This window comes from Rhinolophus hipposideros, assembly GCF_964194185.1.
Source record: "Rhinolophus hipposideros genome assembly, chromosome: 8".
NCBI lineage: Eukaryota > Metazoa > Chordata > Mammalia > Chiroptera > Rhinolophidae > Rhinolophus > Rhinolophus hipposideros.
In genome coordinates this window covers 85448939-85466179 of record NC_138054.1, presented here as the reverse complement: position 1 = coordinate 85466179, position 17241 = coordinate 85448939, and the positions used below count along the sequence as shown (strand labels likewise).

Below are 17241 nucleotides of genomic sequence, written 5' to 3'. Positions count from 1 at the left end.
TCCTCGTCTGCCTGTCTGTGCTCGGATCCATGGGCCATAGACTCCAGGGTTCACTTTGGGGACTGAGCAATTTGCCAGCTTCTATCTCTATAATTTCATAACCAAAAGGATGTTATAATATCAAAAAAAAATGGGCAGACATGATCTCAGAGTCAAGATCAGGCCTTGATATTAAATAAATAGGATTTCATGAAAAAACCTTCTACATTGTCCTTCTTTTTCTTACTTCTCTGTGTCTCTTGTGGAAACTTTGTCATGGACTAAACAATGAACAAGGATCAACCTGAGGGGCCTCCAACAATACCCTGTTTAGAGGGGTGAGGGCTCTCAAGACACGCAGCTTGCTGCTGGGTGGAGCACTGGGCTGGGACCCAGAAGCCTGGGTTCAAGTCCCATCCTCATCCCCATGAGGCTCGTATCAGCTGTGTGACCTCAGACGATACCAGTAAATAGTAGTGGTGGTTGTTACATGCAATAACTTCTTCCTGAGCCTTTCTTTTGAGTCTAAATCATTTCTTTTCTAGATCATAAGGAGCCCCTGAATGAATCATTTCTAGACTTAAAGACTCTCAGAATGGAAAAAAATGTCCAGAAAATATTGAACGCAAAACCTGATTTGCCAGCTTTCTCAAGAATAGAGATCCAAGTGGTAACCCAAACAAGTTTGTCTCTGCAGTGACTGACGCATTGGAGGGTGGTCACGAGGGCAGGCACCGTCTGTGTGCCCTGGCTCAGCCGTGCGTATCCATGGTTCGGGGCCAGGTCCTGCCTGATGGGCTGGTGCCGAAGGGTTGTACTGAATGGTTGTACTGAAGGGTTGTACTGAATGGTTGGTACCTTACATACCAGTGATCCACTGTTCGAACAGAAAGGTGGCGTTCCATTGGTCCATAGAATAATATATCTCTGCATTGACATTGCACCATGTCAGCCACTAGCCAGCCCTCCTCACCTGTGTGTCACATTCTGCAGAAACTACTCCAAAGGCGACTTTATGACATTATGCCATGAGTTTGCCCGAAGTTTGCTTTTTGCTGTAAATTGAAAAAACATGAACACATAAAGGGTAGCTAAAGGGAGCCGTGATTAAGAGGACACAAGTTTTAGAGTCGGAGAGACCTGTCTTGAAATCTTAGCTCTGTAAACTGTGTGACCTTGGACAAGGAATTCCTTTCTGGAATTCCAAGCCCCAGCTATAAAATGATGATGAAAAAGTTAAAGAAGATAATTATGTTTACATGCTTATCCCACTGCCTAACTCATAGTGAACACTTAATAAATAATAGCTGTTGTTATTATTTAAATAGTATTATTCAAGAAAGCCTTCCTTTCTTCGGAGGCATAGCTTTATTTGCCAGAATCTTCAGAAGTGATTTGATTGTTAAGTTGAAGGCGCCCTGCGCCCTAAATGGATGTTGGGTGTTTGATTGACACATGGCACATGACCCATTTGGGTGGGGCTTGCTGCCGCAGCTGGGTCTAAATAGACATGGACTTTTAGGACAAATAATAAAGTCATTCTATCTGTACCAACATTGTCCTCAACAGTTTCTAGACATTTGCTAACGATGTAAGTCTTAAAAAATGTGTAGGTTTTCTTGATAAAATCAAGTGCTCATTCTCCAAGGCTGAAGTAAAGGGACAGTCTGCCCATGGAGAGCTCAGCTGGATCTCCTGCCCCTTGGCAGTGACCCCTGATCCCACCACTGACACCACAGGGTAGGAAACCTCCCAACTCTCTTAGAAGACCTCAGTCCTCCGAGGTTGGCAGTAATTAAAAAGGAAGAATAGCTGACGTCTGTGAAGTGCTGACTGAGTACCAGGCACTGAGCTAAGCACTTTGCACACATTATCTCGTTGAATCCTCGCAGCAGCCTTCTGTCGTAGTTACTGTCATTACCCCCATTTTACAGATCAGAGAACTTGAAACTTCAGGAGGTCAAGTACTTTACCCCAGGTCGCAGATTAATGAATGATGGAGCCAGGTCTGTGTCCCTAGCGGTCTGCCTCTAGTACCCTGCTAGACTGCAGAGAAGGGAGCAAGGATGAACGCTGTAGCCCAGAATGAGGTGATTATCCCTCAGGAAAAGGGGTGATCTGGAGACAGGTGCAGAGGATGCAGCTCCGGGGGGAGGTGGAGACACTGAGTGGCATTTCAGGTTCTTTTCACAGCCGGTCTACCCAGTTTATTGTCATCATCAAATACCGTTGTATTCTCATCTCTATAGATACATAGATAAATCTGTCCGCTCATCCATCACTGTCACTTTTGGGGCCCTATACTGTTGTAGTTGGGTTTTTGTTGTTGTTGTTTTTATCTCACAGGTTTCCAGTGTAGTGCCAGCAAATGCTGTGAGCTAAGAGAGGCACATGGCAAGCACTTAAAACCCAGTTTAGTTTTTAAAGGAGATTTATTGTGGCTGTTTGCGGTCCTTCAGACTCCCTGATCAGTCCAGCGGCTTTTTCACGCAGTCGATAGGGCCTTTCAGCGGCCAGCTGTCTGATTGGGGTCCTAGCCACATACCATGGTGCATTGTCTCTGGAAAGGGTCTGACGGGATGTTCACCCACGAGGTTCCAGCACTAGGAGAAGGCTTGGCCAAATTTTATGAGGGTACTAAAATCAGATTCTTTTAATAACAGGAGGGGGACTATTTTCTAGTTAACCTTCATTCATTCAACAAATCTGCTCACTCCATGCCAGTCTGTACCAGGTGCCATGGCAGGCACAAGAAATGGGACAGTGAGCAAAAGCAACACGGTCCCCATTTCCTTGGAGTTTGTCCTGTAGACCAGGGTTTCCCACTGTTAGTGCTGCTGATATTTGAGGACCAGGTAATTGCTTGCCGTGGGGCTGTCCTGCGGCAGGACATGTTTGTGGGATGTGTGACAGCATCCCTGCCCTCCACCCACTGGACGGCAGAAGCACCCGCCACCCCCAGTTTTAACAACAAAAAATGTGCCCAGGCATGGCTAAGCGTCTGGGGAGGGGACAGCGAGGGTGGACAGAATCACCTCTGGTTGAGAACTGCTGGTCTAGAGGGAAGACAGTGACCCAAGAACAAGACAAGTGGTGCATCATTTCAATGAGAGTCACACTCTGCAGGGTAGGAACCATAACAAGAAAGTGACAAAGGCATCAGACTGGACGAACAAGAACTGACATGCAAATCTACTCTCCCAAGATATTGTGCAGTAACCACACCGTGTTAGAACTTCTAGGTGCAGAAAATCGTCATGGAATTCCAACAGAGAATTTTTATTTCCTTTTTATTTCAGCCTCATGGTGGCCTTGCCAACTCAGGCCCCATCCTCGCCACCGAGAAACCAGGGAAAATGGACATGGCTGAGGCTTTGGATCTCAGTGAAAAGCTGGTATGTACAGACAGCCTCTGTCCCCTCCAGTGCAAAACTGGGTCCTCTCCTGACAGTCAGTGTTAACCACGGGACACTTTCACTGAACATAAACGCTCCATACATGTTCCGTTGCTACGATGGCTCTCCAGGGCCCATCTGCTACCCCTGTGTGGGTCACACATGGCGCAGCCGACTTCCTTGAAAAACTGGGGAATTAGAATGAGTGTTTATATCTGTTGTCATTCCCACCACCACCACCCCCCTATTCTCCCAAAGGCAGAGTGTAAATGGATGTGGGGAAAAGGAAACTCATACTAAAAGCCCCAGTTGCACTCATTTCCAAAGCACAATTGTTTGTTCTCTGCAATTGCCAGAAATGAATGAAAGAGAATTTGACATTTACCTCCTGAAAGCAGCCGCCAGCGGTCTCGGGCCAGGCCTGTGACCTGTGAAACGCTTCCCCTGTAGTACATGGATATGAGCAAGACGCTCGGGAGTCTGATGAACATCAAAGACATGGCAGGTCACGTGTCCATGAAATACCTCTCCCCCAAAGAGAGAGAGAAAGTCAACCAGCTTCGACAAAGGGATCTCGATCTGGTGTTTGATAAGATCACCCAACTCAAGAACCGGCTGGAGAGGAAAGAGGAGCTCTTGAGAGGCTACGAAAAGGACATGGAGCAGCTCAGGTACCACCCGCATCCCTGTGGAAAGCCCCAGGCCTCCATTCTCCCAGCTAAACCTGAGGGCGGCAGCAGACGCCTAGACTGGGACAAGAGGGCAGAGACCTGGGTGTGGAATAACTGAAATATTGGGGTGAAAGGGAGGTAGGACAATGATGAGGGCTTGAGCCAGGTAAGCCTCTGGGTGCGACAGCAGCCGCTGATGTGCTCAGTGTTCTCCATTCTCAGTCCTGATGAATGAGCAGCACCTCCTGAGTCTGTCTGGTGTTTTACCATTTGAGAACTGGTCATAGTCCATCTTCTCTGCAGTGGGCGCAGGTCTCCCTACCCGCGCTGGGAAACGGGGAGGGGCCGGGAACATATCCTTTGTCCCCTCGTGCTATGCTACGCGTATTCAACCGATCCGCTGTTTATTCAGCCCTCTACAGCCCAAATTGTTGTCATTCTCGCCTGCGTGTAATGAAACCACTAAGTGGGCTGTATAGGGGACAGGTTTGAGCCTCTCCCAGGTCGGGGACATTGGTGGCGAGTGAGAAAGAGGAGGGAAAGGAGCCTCTGTGTCTCCCGCACGCTCAGGCAGAGCAGAGTATCCATGCAGATGTACCAGTCTCAGGTGGCCCGGCTGGAGGACAGCATCTACAAGGAGGTGGAAGAGAAGGCACTGCTGAAGGAGGCGCTGGAGCGCACGGAGCTCCAGCTGCACCAGGAGAAGCGGCTCCACAGGACGGCCAGGCAGCAGAAGGTGCGTCTGTGCTTGGCGCGCGAACGCCGAGGCCGCCCCTCAGCTCCCTGGCAAAGGGAGGGCCCAGGGCATCGGGCAGCGCACTTATTAATACAGAGGAAAGTGGCAGAATAGCTTTGGCATCAGGCAGACCTAGGTGAAGACCTTCGCTTTACCACCTACTGTGCATGGATATGAGCAAGACGCTCAGGAGTCTGATGCACATCAAAGACATGGCAGGTCACGTGTCCATGAAATACCTCAGGCACATTTCTTAACCTCTCTGAAATGCATCTGGACTTTTGTGAATGGTGGCTATTATTCGTATTTTTATTGTTCTGCCAAGTCCTGAGGGTGTATAGATGAGTAATACCTCTGAGAACAAAGATTTGGTTTCACTGTTCTGAGTGCCCAGAACGTAGTGGACACCCAGTAAATATTTGGTGGGTGGGTGGCTGGGTGGATGGATGGACGGACAGACGGATGGACAGGTGCATGGAAATGGGTGGATGTCCTTGAAGAATGAATCCTTTAGTGCAGAACAGACAGGTAAAGACCTGACTTCAGATGAGTTCCCTGCAGAAGCCTGCTCCCCATCCTGCCAACCTTCCAGAGAATAGGCTCCCTGGCTAGTAGCCCCAGAAATGAAAGCCGCTGTCCTGCTCTGAGGGAGTACCGGATGTGGCATTTCTAGCATTCACTGCTCTGAATTAAACATCACAGACCTCTTTCTGAATGTTTCATGGGGCTCCCTCAGGCACAGGACAGTTTCCTTTCACACCAAGCAATGCCAGGGAGCGCTGAGCCAGTGACAGAGCTGTGACTTTTCCTTTGATATGCCGTCTGGAGAGCTCACCCCTTCCGAGGCCCTCCCCAGGGCTTGGCAGGTGAGGCCCCAAAGCAGAGACACCGTACCACAGAATGGGACAGCAAAGGGCCCAAAAAAGACCATTGTCGTGTGCTGGCTGAAAAATGTAAGAAAACCTGAGGATTTGCATAATCAGGCTTCCCATGCATTATTCATGTGCTGTCTCATTCGTACACAATGCAGGAGCCGTTGCCAGCCTGTTGGGCACCAGACATCCTTCAGTGGAGAAGGATCTGAAATGGGCGAGTCGAACCTGTGTTAGGGTTCCCCAGAAGAGCTAGAGCTGGGAGCTTTCAAATTCATGGCACTCACAGTTTAGGGCAAGATTTAGAAGAATTATAGCCCCAATCATGGCAATGCTGATGGCATTGTTTATCGAGCACTTACAGAGTGGCAGGTACCTGCTCCACACGGCACACGCTTCCTCTTCCCAGTCAGTCCTGCGAGGAATGTTGGCGAGTGTCAGCCCATTTGAGAGAGGGGAAAACTGAGGTTAACAGAGGGTAATGTTACCTGACTGCTCAGTAGCAGAAACAGGATGGCCATCCAGACCTGCCACCCACCCCAGCCCAGGTCCACTTCTCCACACCCACTCCTGTCTGCGTCTCCCTCGCCCAGGCGTCCCCTTCACCTCCACTCCCCATTGCTCCTGGGGTTTTCGTACCAGGACTTGGGTTTGCACGGAAGGTTTGCTAGCCATGTGTTTCAGAAATTGCTGTTTGTCAGGAAAAATAATAGTAATACATTTTAAAGTTTTGCTGGATTCTAAAGGGCATTCGTATCACTCTGTCTTAGCATCTGCTCCTTCCAAGGAGTATGCATTCGTTTGTAAAACGGAAATTAAAGGAAAATACAATTCCTTTTTGCTTTAAGTTTGACACCTAATAGTTTCACAAGGAGCCTTACTATTTTTTTCAGTCTCCCATATAAAATTTCGCCTGTTCATAGAGATGTCGTGGCCGAAGCACTGGGAAATGAAATTACTGACCTTGAGCTCCAGGCCACCACCACCCTCCAAAACAAATGTGATTTGTAGCTTTAATGTTTGAACATCTCTTTACCAAGCAGAACTTTCCAGAATCAAAAGTCATACTTCTGTACTAATACCTTTGGCTGTGAAAATGAGACTTGACATAAGATGCTGGGCAAACCTCAGTGCTGAGCATTCAAAGAGAACCTTGTCATCAGCCTCCAGATGCCTCTGGAATGCCCTGAGTCCAAAGCCCTGTCCATGTGACACAGTGACAGTGACAGTGACCCATTCCCCACATCACTAGAGAAGGTGGCAGTGTCTCTCAAAGTTCACAGGCAGGCTTCTGAGTTAAACAAATAAGGGTTCAAACCCCACCTCTGTCCCTACAGGACCCCGAATAAGTGGCTTGACAATTGTATATCTGAGTCCTTAACGAAAACAACCAACAATGGGAACGATGAGATCTGCTTCACGGGGGCAGCGGAAGGGTTCAAAGATATAATGTCTGTAGTGCCTGGCACACAGCAAGCTCCGTTACTATGGGGGAGAGAAAAGGCAACTCATGGATGGGAGGGGACGAGTCCTGTATTTCTTTCAAAGAGCTTCCTGCCAGTTGACATGTCCAGCAAACCTGGAGCCACTTCCTGCTCTCTAGGTCCTCCCAAAGCCAGCAGCTCTTTTGTGAACCTCTTTTTCTATTTGGTGAATACAGCTAGGGCTACAGCCAAGAAAAGGCCCAGATACTTTTTGTGAATGGGTTAAGGCTGGAATTTTCAATAGGAAATTTTAAATGCACAGAAGTTGCCATGTGAGAAGCACCGCAAGCTGTTTCTTAGCCCTCTCCTTGGGCTCAAAGTGTGAGAAAGGCTGAAGTGTACTGGCTGCTTCAGGCTGCGGAAGCAGCTCTGCGCTCTTGCCAATCAAATCTTGGCCAAGGGGCGTGGCCACAGCTTTGCCAAGTGGTGGGTCTCAGCCGAGCCAGAGCCCCCTAACCATCCCTCTGCTTATTTAGCTCAGATCCCTCATCTTTAAGATGAAAATAAAAATGACAGCTCACTCACAGCGTTCGATTTAATGAGAGCATGTGGACGGAAACCGCGGCCCATAGGACCACTCGGTAGATGCTCTCAGACCATCATTGTCATCATCACAATCCTGTTTGACTCACTATTTTCCAAGATTTCCTTGGGTCCAGGTATTCTCAAGATCCTGGTTCCTTCAGTGCCAATTGTGTGTTTTTGACCAAGGAGTAGAAATTGGTAGACATCATGTAGGATAAGAATGGGATGGAGGAGGGACCTCTGGCCCACACAAGGATGAAGTAAAATGTGGCTAGGGTGGCACTGTATGTGGATAGAAGATGGCTGAAGAAAAATAGCCTCACCTACCCCCCATCATTTGCTCACAACTCCTGAATCCCAGTGTCTCCTAGAAGCCCCTGAGGTGTGTCCCCAGAATAGCACAGGTAAGGACACACTAAACACTCTCTGACTCACCTGGTATTTTCACTCAGGAACGTTTAGAGGATCCCGAACAGAGAAATGCAAAAGAATCAACACCTTGCAACTGTTCCTTCAAAGAGAAAGAGAGGCAGGTATGGAGAGGTTTTTCTGCTCTCACAGCCAGGCACAAACCTGACGTAGTGTTTTCAAAGGGTAAGAGCTTATAGAGTGTAAGTGCCAGCATGCGCTGCCCAAGGAACAGCCACGCACCTTCACTCACACCCCTCCCCCAGCCCAGCCCCTGCCCCCTCCGCTGCCTGCAATCTTAACAAATGATTTAAGAGACAAGCGTCTAACCCAGTGTCTCAAGGTGAGAGAAGGCAGAGGGGAAGTGCAACTGTAGTTTTGGCTGATGGAGCAACCATCCTAGGCCCTAAATGATTTGGGAACTTGGAAACAGGTCGTAAGAAGAAGGGAGGAGTGGGGAGCCCCAGGAACCTCTGCCCTAAGAATGAAATAGTGAGTGAAAGAAGGGGGAAGAGCGGGTCCAAAATGGACCAGGAATGAGGATGACCAAGTGGCAGTTTAACGATCTCCTCACCGGTCAGAGGGGGAGCCGCATTTGACTGTGGGCTTTCTGGCAGCCCATGGCAAATGGGAGACGCAGAGTGGTCCAGAGGTCACAGTATCCATGAGACAGGATGGATGCAATGCTCAGAAGTGTTCTCAGAACAAAGATGGTACTGGATTTTCCCTAGAGAGGACTTTGTGTGGTACAACGAACAACATTCCTGAGAATAGCAACGCAATGTTGGCTGGGCCTTGTCTGAGAACAGCTTTTGAGATAGACCGATGTCATCACACACTTTCCAGTGAGTTCAAGAAAAACAGATGTGCGGGAGCCAGGCTCTGTCCTTCGGTGCTCAGCTGGCCACTGATTAGATTTAGTCCAGGAAGATATTTGGGAGCAATGTTCAAACTGGGGTTCACTGGAGCACTTGGGTACGACTTGAGGGTATGACTCTCAACACACACACACACACACACACTCTTCTAGGAGAGAAGCTCTCCATTATGTTTTATATGCCAAGTTCTTCAAGAGACTTTGCTTGGGTAAAGTGGTTCTGCTACATAAAGAAAAAAGAAGAAGGAGAAGAAGAGAGGTTGTTGGTTTAAAACCACTGCTTTGTAATATCTGGAAATTTGGATGATGGTGACTGTCTTCTGAGCTTAGTTCCTCTCTACTAAGTTTGTGATAAATATTGAATAGCTGCAGGTTCAAGGCCTTCTCCATGGAAAATAACTGCAGAGCAACTCAGTTAAATACAAACGCACAGGCCTTCGTAGACAGTCGCTCTGAGAGTCAGCATCCTTTTGTAAGAAGGAAAGACACTTACAAGCACGTAAACCGCTGTCCCAAAAGACGGGGTTTTTTACTTCCTCCAGGAGTTTTGTGAGCGTCCAGCAGGGCTGCCAGATTCCAAAGGGGAAAACTAAACAAAACAAAACAGGATGCCTAGTTAAATCTGGATTTCAGATCAACAACACACAGGCATTTAGTATAACGTGTCCCAAATATTGCATAGGACCTACTTACACTAAACACATTCTTTGGTCTCATTCTGAAATTCAAATTTAACTGGGCGTCCTGCATTTCGTCTGGCAACCCCCTAACCAATATTTACGGAGCACCAACTAGACGCCAGGGCTCTGAAGCAAATATCGCAAGGTGGCAGCCCACAGGTAATTTCACTTAGTTCATGAGATTTTTTTTTTAGTAACATTTCAAAATACAACACTTTCGCAGAATACTCTGGATTTGCGGCTTCTCTGGGAAACTTGGAAGATCTTCCAGGCCCTTAGAAAGGTGCTGGGCTCGTGGGTTAGCTGCCGTCACCACCGAGCTCACTTCACTCACTTCTTTTACTTCCCTGGCCCTTGTCGGTGGCAGGTTGGTGGCCCCAGGGAATGCTCAGGGCTCCCTGAGAACGTCCCCTTCCCAATACTGCTGCACATTCACCTGTTGGCCCCAGCTCACTCACGCTCTCTCTCACTGTTGTGTCCCCAGCGCCTAGGGGATGCTTTCTTCAGCCAACTGTCCCTGAGGTGCAGGGTCTTGAGGAGACCAGGGTCAGCAATGGTGATCAAAGCCCAGGGGAACGGCAAGCTCCAGATTTCTGGTGTTGCTGGCTTCTGTACAGGCCCACGCTATCCCCAACGGGGAGGTTATGCTTGTGGCTTTCATCAAACCTGGGCCCTGGGATGCCTGGGTGGAAACCCACTGGAGGTCTACAGCCTCCTCCGCTGATCTGGGAGGCTCTGCTTCCAGCTCAAGCAGATCTGTCATCGAAGAGAGGCCCAGTGTTCCTCAACGGCCCCTCCATTAACCAGCCTCCTCCTCTCAGATTCCTCTGGAATCTGGAAATAGCCCCCTCGGGCTCAGCAGGACAGTGTAATTGCCCCAAAGCCATGCCCCCCTCTGCAGACCCACATTCTCACCCTACTCCTTCTCCCTAGGAAGGCCCTGAAAATAACACCTCGCTGGACCATAAACTCTAATGCATCCAAATGAGTGGTATCTAAAAGTTGAGAAAAAAGATCCATTTTTCTTTGCTGCAAACGTTAAAGAACATAAGCTAAATTTTGTCAATGTTCTTTCTATATTAAAGAGACGAATGTTTGTAGAGATGGTGAAGAACAAGATGCAGAAGTCAAATTTCCAGGTGAGCCAGAGCAGAAGAGAGGGGACAGTAGGACGTCAGCAAGAAACCCAGTTGACAGTAATCCCACGCCTGTTATGTGCTTAGCATTTATGTGTGCCAGGCACAGAGCTAAGCACTCAATAGGCATTATTTAATCTTCACAACAACCCTATGGGATTGTTGTCCTCAATTATTCAGTGAGGTGTCTAAGGCTCAGAGACTTTAAGTAACTGGTCCAGAGCCACACAGCAAAGTAGGAGAGCTGACACTCAAAACAGACCTGATACCCAGGTGAGTGCTGCTTGCCCTCCTTGAGGTAATAAACGTCCAAGTAATAAACCGGATACATTGCTGGTGGCATTTCTCTTGAATTGCAAGGAAGCATCCTTTAGAATCTTCTTTTTTAAGAGTCGAGAATCAAGACTCTGAAATCTTAAACATGTTGAAACGTTGCCATTCACAATTCAGCCCTAGAACTGGAATGGACCCAACCCACATCCCCACTTTGCAGAAAGGAGACGCAAGCTCTCAGGAAGCTTAAAAGCAAGCACGTGTTGGTTGAATAAGAGAGAGGAGATATAGTCGAGTTTGATAAAAGTCCACAGTCATTCTGAGACAACAAAATTACGATTGGAAAAAATAAAATTATCGTAGGTAAGGACATTTTTGAAAATTAGAAGCCTCTTCTCAACAAACACACTTGTAAGACTAGAAGGTGGTTACTACCCAGAGCAGGATGTTAAGAGGACAGAGAGCGTCCTGAGGGCGCCCCTAGATCTAAGACCTCTGCCACCCTGCAAAGTGGGAATGAATGGGAGACTGGTCAATTATTCATCCATGTGCCGTGTTTCCCTGAAAATAACACCTCGCCGGACCATAAACTCTAATGCATCTTTTGGAGCAAAAATTAATATAAGACCCAGTCTTATTTTACTATAATATAAGACTGGGTCATATAATTTAATATAATGTAATATAATACAATATAATATAAAATATAATATATAATACCAGGTCCTATTTTACTATAAGATCAGGTATAATATAATATAACATAATACCAGGTCTTATATTAATTTTTGCTCCAAAAGACACATTAGAGCTGATTGTCCAGCTAGGTCTTATTTTCAGCAAAACACAGGTATATGGTTGCGCCGGGAACCGGCAGAAACCACCCTACAGCTAGGTTTTGTCTGAGGACCATGTGGGGATGTAAGATGACAGGAGATATGGAGATGGGCCCTGGATTTTGTGGGAATGTTGTGCTTGTCTGAGAGGTGAAGCCCCCTGGAATTTCAGGCCACCTCCTGGCTTCTCAGAATGCAGGCAGATGGTGCTGCTTCAGCTTAGAGCAAAGAGGGAGCTCCCCGTTCTTCTAGGCCTCCAGCCCAGACTTCGAAGTTTGGTGTCCAGGACGTCCTCAGTACAGAAAGGTTTCCTCCAGGTTCCTTGCAAAACGTAGCTTGGAAGCTCCATAGCGTGCCTTGAGTCCTCAGGGGGCTGGAGTCATCGTGACCACCTCGGAAAAGATGGGCCCTGTAATATCTGTTCTTTCGGTCTGGCTCACTCTTAAGAGTCTCCGTCTCCTGTAAGCTTCAGAACTGCCAGCTCCCTCCTGTGTAAGGCCCTGTGGGGTTTTGTTTCCTGTCCTCCAAAATACCCTTCATTGATTTTATTTTCTTCTTTATTTCATTGCAGCTGACAGTCTTTTCTAATTATTTTTCAGTGGTATGCTAACATCTTCTAGTTAACAATCATTTATTGAATTACCTAGTCTAGGCCACATACTGAGCTTGACACCCAGGATGGAAGAGTAAACCAGAAGGTACTTTCCTGGCCTGATTTATTCAACAAATATTTACTGAGAGCCTACGATGTGGCAGATACTGTCCAGGTGTGGGGGTCCAATCATGACTTTTCAGTGGCACAATATCACCCCTGAGAGGGTGAAAATTATTTTTTTTAATGTATAAAGCACACAGGGATGTAAAGTAAAGCATAGGGAATATATTCAATAATAGAGTAATAACTATGTATGGTGCCAGGTGGGTACTAGACTTATCATGGAGATCACTTCGTAAGGTATATAAATGTCTAACCAGGTGTTGTACACCTGAAACTAATATAAAATAATATTGAATGTCAAGTGTAATTGAAAAATAAAATACTTTGAAGTAAAAAAAGGTATACAAGGTGTGATCACAAAATACGGTGAATGTTTAAATTTTTAAAAATGTATTATAGTAAAAGACACATTGCTATTAATCCCCCTCAAAATACTCCCCCTTGCTTCAGCCTTGCCACTTTCTAAGCAGTTCTGGAAGTCCTCTTTCTTGAGTGTCCTTAGTTGCACTGGTGTGGCTGCCTCGATGTCCTGAATCATTTAGAAGTTGCACGGTGTCAGATCTGGTGAAAAAGGTAGATGAGGATACACGGTAATGTTTTTATTTGACAGAAATTGCTGTACCACAGGCGATGTGTGACACGGAGCGTTGTCATGATGGAGGATGAAGTAAAGACACTCACGAAAGAGGAACGAAAGTGTGTTTGAAGCGAGGGAGAGTATTTTGAGGGGGATAAATGTCAATGTGTCTTTTACTGTAATACATTGTTTTATTGAAACATTCACACTATTGTTTGATCACACCTTATAAAGCACAGACATACATACGATGCTATCTATGGCATTAAAATTTCATGGGTGTGGGAGCAATCAGGAAAAATTATCTAAGAAGTCTCCTTAGGGAGGGATGATGATGAAAAAAAAGGCTGAGAAACACTGGGTTAGATCAATGAAGAAATACACAAAACTGCCTGCCTTTCTGGCTCACATTCTTGGACCACATTTTCAAAAAAATACAATAATAATGAAAGAATTCCTTTGTACAAACTGTTTTGAGGACAGAGGCCAGGAGACTGAGCTCAGGAGCTATTTCACAGGAACCCACCCACTCCAAGGACCAGGAGAGGCCTCCCAGAAGAAGGGTTGTTGGAACCGAGACCTGAGGTTGTGTGGGAATGGACGGGGGTCTTCCTACAGCTGATGCTTGCAGTCCGCCTGAAGCTGTCATGCCAGTGTGTTGGGCTAATTTCCACCTGGGTGTCGCTATTTTAATGACTGGCTTCTATTCCTGCCTTTTCATTCTAAGTGTGAGCCATGTGGGTCCAAACATCTGTGGGCGCAAAAGGGGCCACATACTAAACCTGACCAGCTCAGGGGAGGCCTTAAGAACTCAGAAACTGAAAGTCACCACATAGGATGGTCTGAATAGAAAAATTCCTAACTAAAAGCAGGTCACGGCAGGTAGTCAGTCCTAGGGTGTAGCTTCCTTGACAAAGGTCAGTCTTTATCTGAAGGGAGCCTATCTGTTGTCTTTTTGCATCTAAGATAACATACCCTTGAAATGTCAGATGTTTTCCATACCCCTCAGGGCACACCCTCCACACCAGAGCACAAGACCAGAGAAGCCAGCATTGCTATCTTATTCCCCGGATACCATCTCTATGTGCTGTAAATGTTAATTACTAACTATCCTGTACCCACCAATGTAACAGCAGTACGTGTCCCTCCGTTTTACCTTTTATCCAATCAGGTATTCCCCCTGCTTTGGTTTCTCCCGCGCCCTTAATCTACCACCAGTGGATTTCATGTAACCCTCCCTGCTTCTCCTCCTTTGAGTCTAATGTATCAAATAAGCTGCAACACTGCCATTCTCAGAACATTTTCTCAGTCCACTGAGATTGTGCTTCCTGGTAATTGTCATCAGTTCAGCTCAAATAAGCTCATAAAAATTCTCTGCAGGTTTGGACGTTTCTTACGCCGACACATCCAAGCTGAATGCATGGCACTTTGCTGTTGTCCTCAGTTCAGGGTGGACCCTGTCAGGTTTCCCCTGCCCTTCCTGCCCACATTGGCATTTTCCCATTTCCCATTCCCCATCTCTTCCTCTTCCCATCAGCCATCCTGTCTGCCTCCGCTGCCCCAGTCCTGTCACTCAAAAAGGTGGACCGTAGCTTTGCTGCCTGGTGCTTCTTATCCCAAGCTCCTAGCAGACCTGGAGGGGGGGGAGGGGGGTGAACCCTGGACTGGGGACTTTTTACGTTTAACAAACTCCCTGGCAGCCAGTCCCACACTGGGTCAGGGCACTGGCATTTGGGAACCATCCAGGCAGCAATGTTATTGAAAATCAAATAAAAAGGGCTATAAAAGGAAAAGTGGTTTCAGGAGGAGAGGTTTCCGACATTTGCTGTCAGTTTTCATTTTCCCTGGCATTCCAAGCAAGATACACTTTTTGGGCTAGTGTAGAGATGTCAGCCTTTCTCACTCTGAAATGATTTGGAACACAATCTCAAGACACACCCAAGACTCCAGCCAGCCACTGGGCAGGTCTCAGGAGGTGACACTTAAACCTGTCTTAAAGTGAACAGAGCTCAAAAGATGGTCCACTGATACTTTCTACCCAGAACCTGCTCTCTGCCCCTGAGGAAGACAGGGCAGATATTCTGGTTCCTATTTGACAGATGGGGAAACCAAGGGTCACATAGTAAGTGGCAGAGCTGAAATTCCACTACCCACAGAGCTCTTCCCCCAGGAGTATGTTTGCCCTCATGGTCAGAGTCAAAACATGCAGGAAGTAGGGCTGGAATTTGAAGCCTTTTGGAAAGAAATTTGCAAGTTACAACCTATTTACAGTAGGTGCAGAATGATGTGAGAGAGATTCTTGAGTTGCAATTAATAGAAACCTATTCAGACAGAAGAAGGGGCTTTTATGAAGATACTGGAGTGAGTGTCTCATAAAAACTAACGGTTGAAAGAGAGTCCAGCCTCAAAGAGAACTCGTAAGCTGTCAGATCCCAGGCATCATGTGTCTTACACAAACGTGCACATGCACGCACACACATACACACAGACACACACACACACTCATATCTCCTCTCTGCATCTCTCCATATCTCCGCTGATCTCTCTCCAGTCGTATGACAGGAAGAGACGACCTCAAGGTCCCCCAGTTCAAAGGACCAGCCCAGGGACTAAGTAGCATTTCAGAGCCCATTAATCCCAAATCCTGAGAATGATCATCTGAAAAGCCCACACTGTGCCAAGTGTCCCGTCCACTATGAGCAGGGCTGGGGTCACACACGTGGCTGCTGGAAGGGTGGGGCAGTGCTCAGAAAAAGGCTAAACATGCTCCCTCCAGTAGCCTACATTTTCTCCTCCTATGACATCGGAGACATGAGACACATGCAGTTCAGTAACAGCTTTTCAGGAGAAAGGAACTCCATCACAAGGCATGTGCCCATTCTAAGAAGCTCTGGTTTCAAAAAACACGAAAATGTGAAAAGGGAAAATGTTACCTGTATAGCTGGAAGGGTGGACACCAAAGCCATAACGCTGTCCCTGGGAAGTGTGATAATGGTGGCTCCCTTTAGCTTCCTTTTGCTCATCTCTAGGTTTTGCTTTTTTTACAACAAACATTTTTGAGTAAAAAAACAAAAACAAAACCAAAAATCATTGGAGCAGAATGTTTTGGGATCTCGCTGCAGTTATAGAGTTTGCACATTTGTTTCTCTTGCTCGTTGAAGGTTGGAGCCAGAAAAGCCACCCCAAAGACGGACCGAGAAAGAGAGACGCTGAAGAGAGACTCTTCCAGCAAATCCAGCCAGAGTCTTCTGTTCTCTAAGGCTGGAGGAAGCAGCTAGAAATGTCATCCCACCCGGCCTTGTGTGATCCTCCGTGAGTCCGAGTGACTCTTCTGTATCAAAATACTAAGATGCTTTTACAGGACTTGAAAGGTTGTTCCCCTAGTGTGTTGTTTCCTAGACATATTTTGCACGATGCTGTACTTTGGGGTGTGTGAAGAGCGGTTCTTTTTCAAAATACCTATGAATGTATACATAGTCAGGCACATGAAGAAAATGGGTTTGAAACTCAGACTCCTGGGCCTGGTAGATACAATTACGTAGTTCCCCGTTTGAGTCATGACATACTCCTCACACAACTAAGGAGTGCCAAGAAATCCGTAGTTAAGAAAACCCAAGACTGAGACTGGGGCCATGGTGTCATGCATTTACATCTGAGTTTATTGCAATAAATTTAGAATGCCAATCCATTTTATCGCTTCCATAGGAAAGGCTAACACTTATGTGGCACTCTGCAGTTCTCATCTAATCCTCCCCTAAACCCTGGGAGGTACATAGTATTTTGTTCCCCCATTTAACAGACGAGGTTGCTGAAGCCCAGAGAAGTTAAGTGGCCTGTCTAAAATCACACAGCTGATAAATTCAAGAGTTGAGACTGGAACCCAGGTTTCTATTCTAGTTCCATCTCATACTTCCCATTCTGCTACACCAAGATGGCCCAGTAGTTCAAGTCCCAGGCCATAAGGACAGACCAAGTACCCAGTCACCAAAGAGGACACACTGCCCAGGTGGACACACTCCTTTTTCGTTGTGTGTGGAGGGACCCTCACTTTCCTTGGTCCACTCTCTGCTTCTC

At 46.9% G+C, this 17241-nt stretch overlaps 1 protein-coding gene across 1 annotated transcript in view; it reads left to right on the top strand.

Annotated features, from left to right (window-relative positions):
* The window catches only part of FHAD1 (forkhead associated phosphopeptide binding domain 1), a 119445-nt gene extending 102903 nt beyond the window's left edge, over positions 1–16542 (top strand). Inside the window, exons 28-34 of the mRNA XM_081056020.1 lie at positions 525–649; positions 3279–3374; positions 3825–4045; positions 4616–4781; positions 8115–8195; positions 10713–10766; positions 16329–16542. Of these exons, the coding sequence (XP_080912146.1) occupies positions 525–649; positions 3279–3374; positions 3825–4045; positions 4616–4781; positions 8115–8195; positions 10713–10766; positions 16329–16445 (860 nt within the window). The 3' untranslated portion in view covers positions 16446–16542. The remainder of the gene's footprint in view (positions 1–524; positions 650–3278; positions 3375–3824; positions 4046–4615; positions 4782–8114; positions 8196–10712; positions 10767–16328) is intronic.
* Positions 16543–17241: the final 699 nt, after the last annotated feature.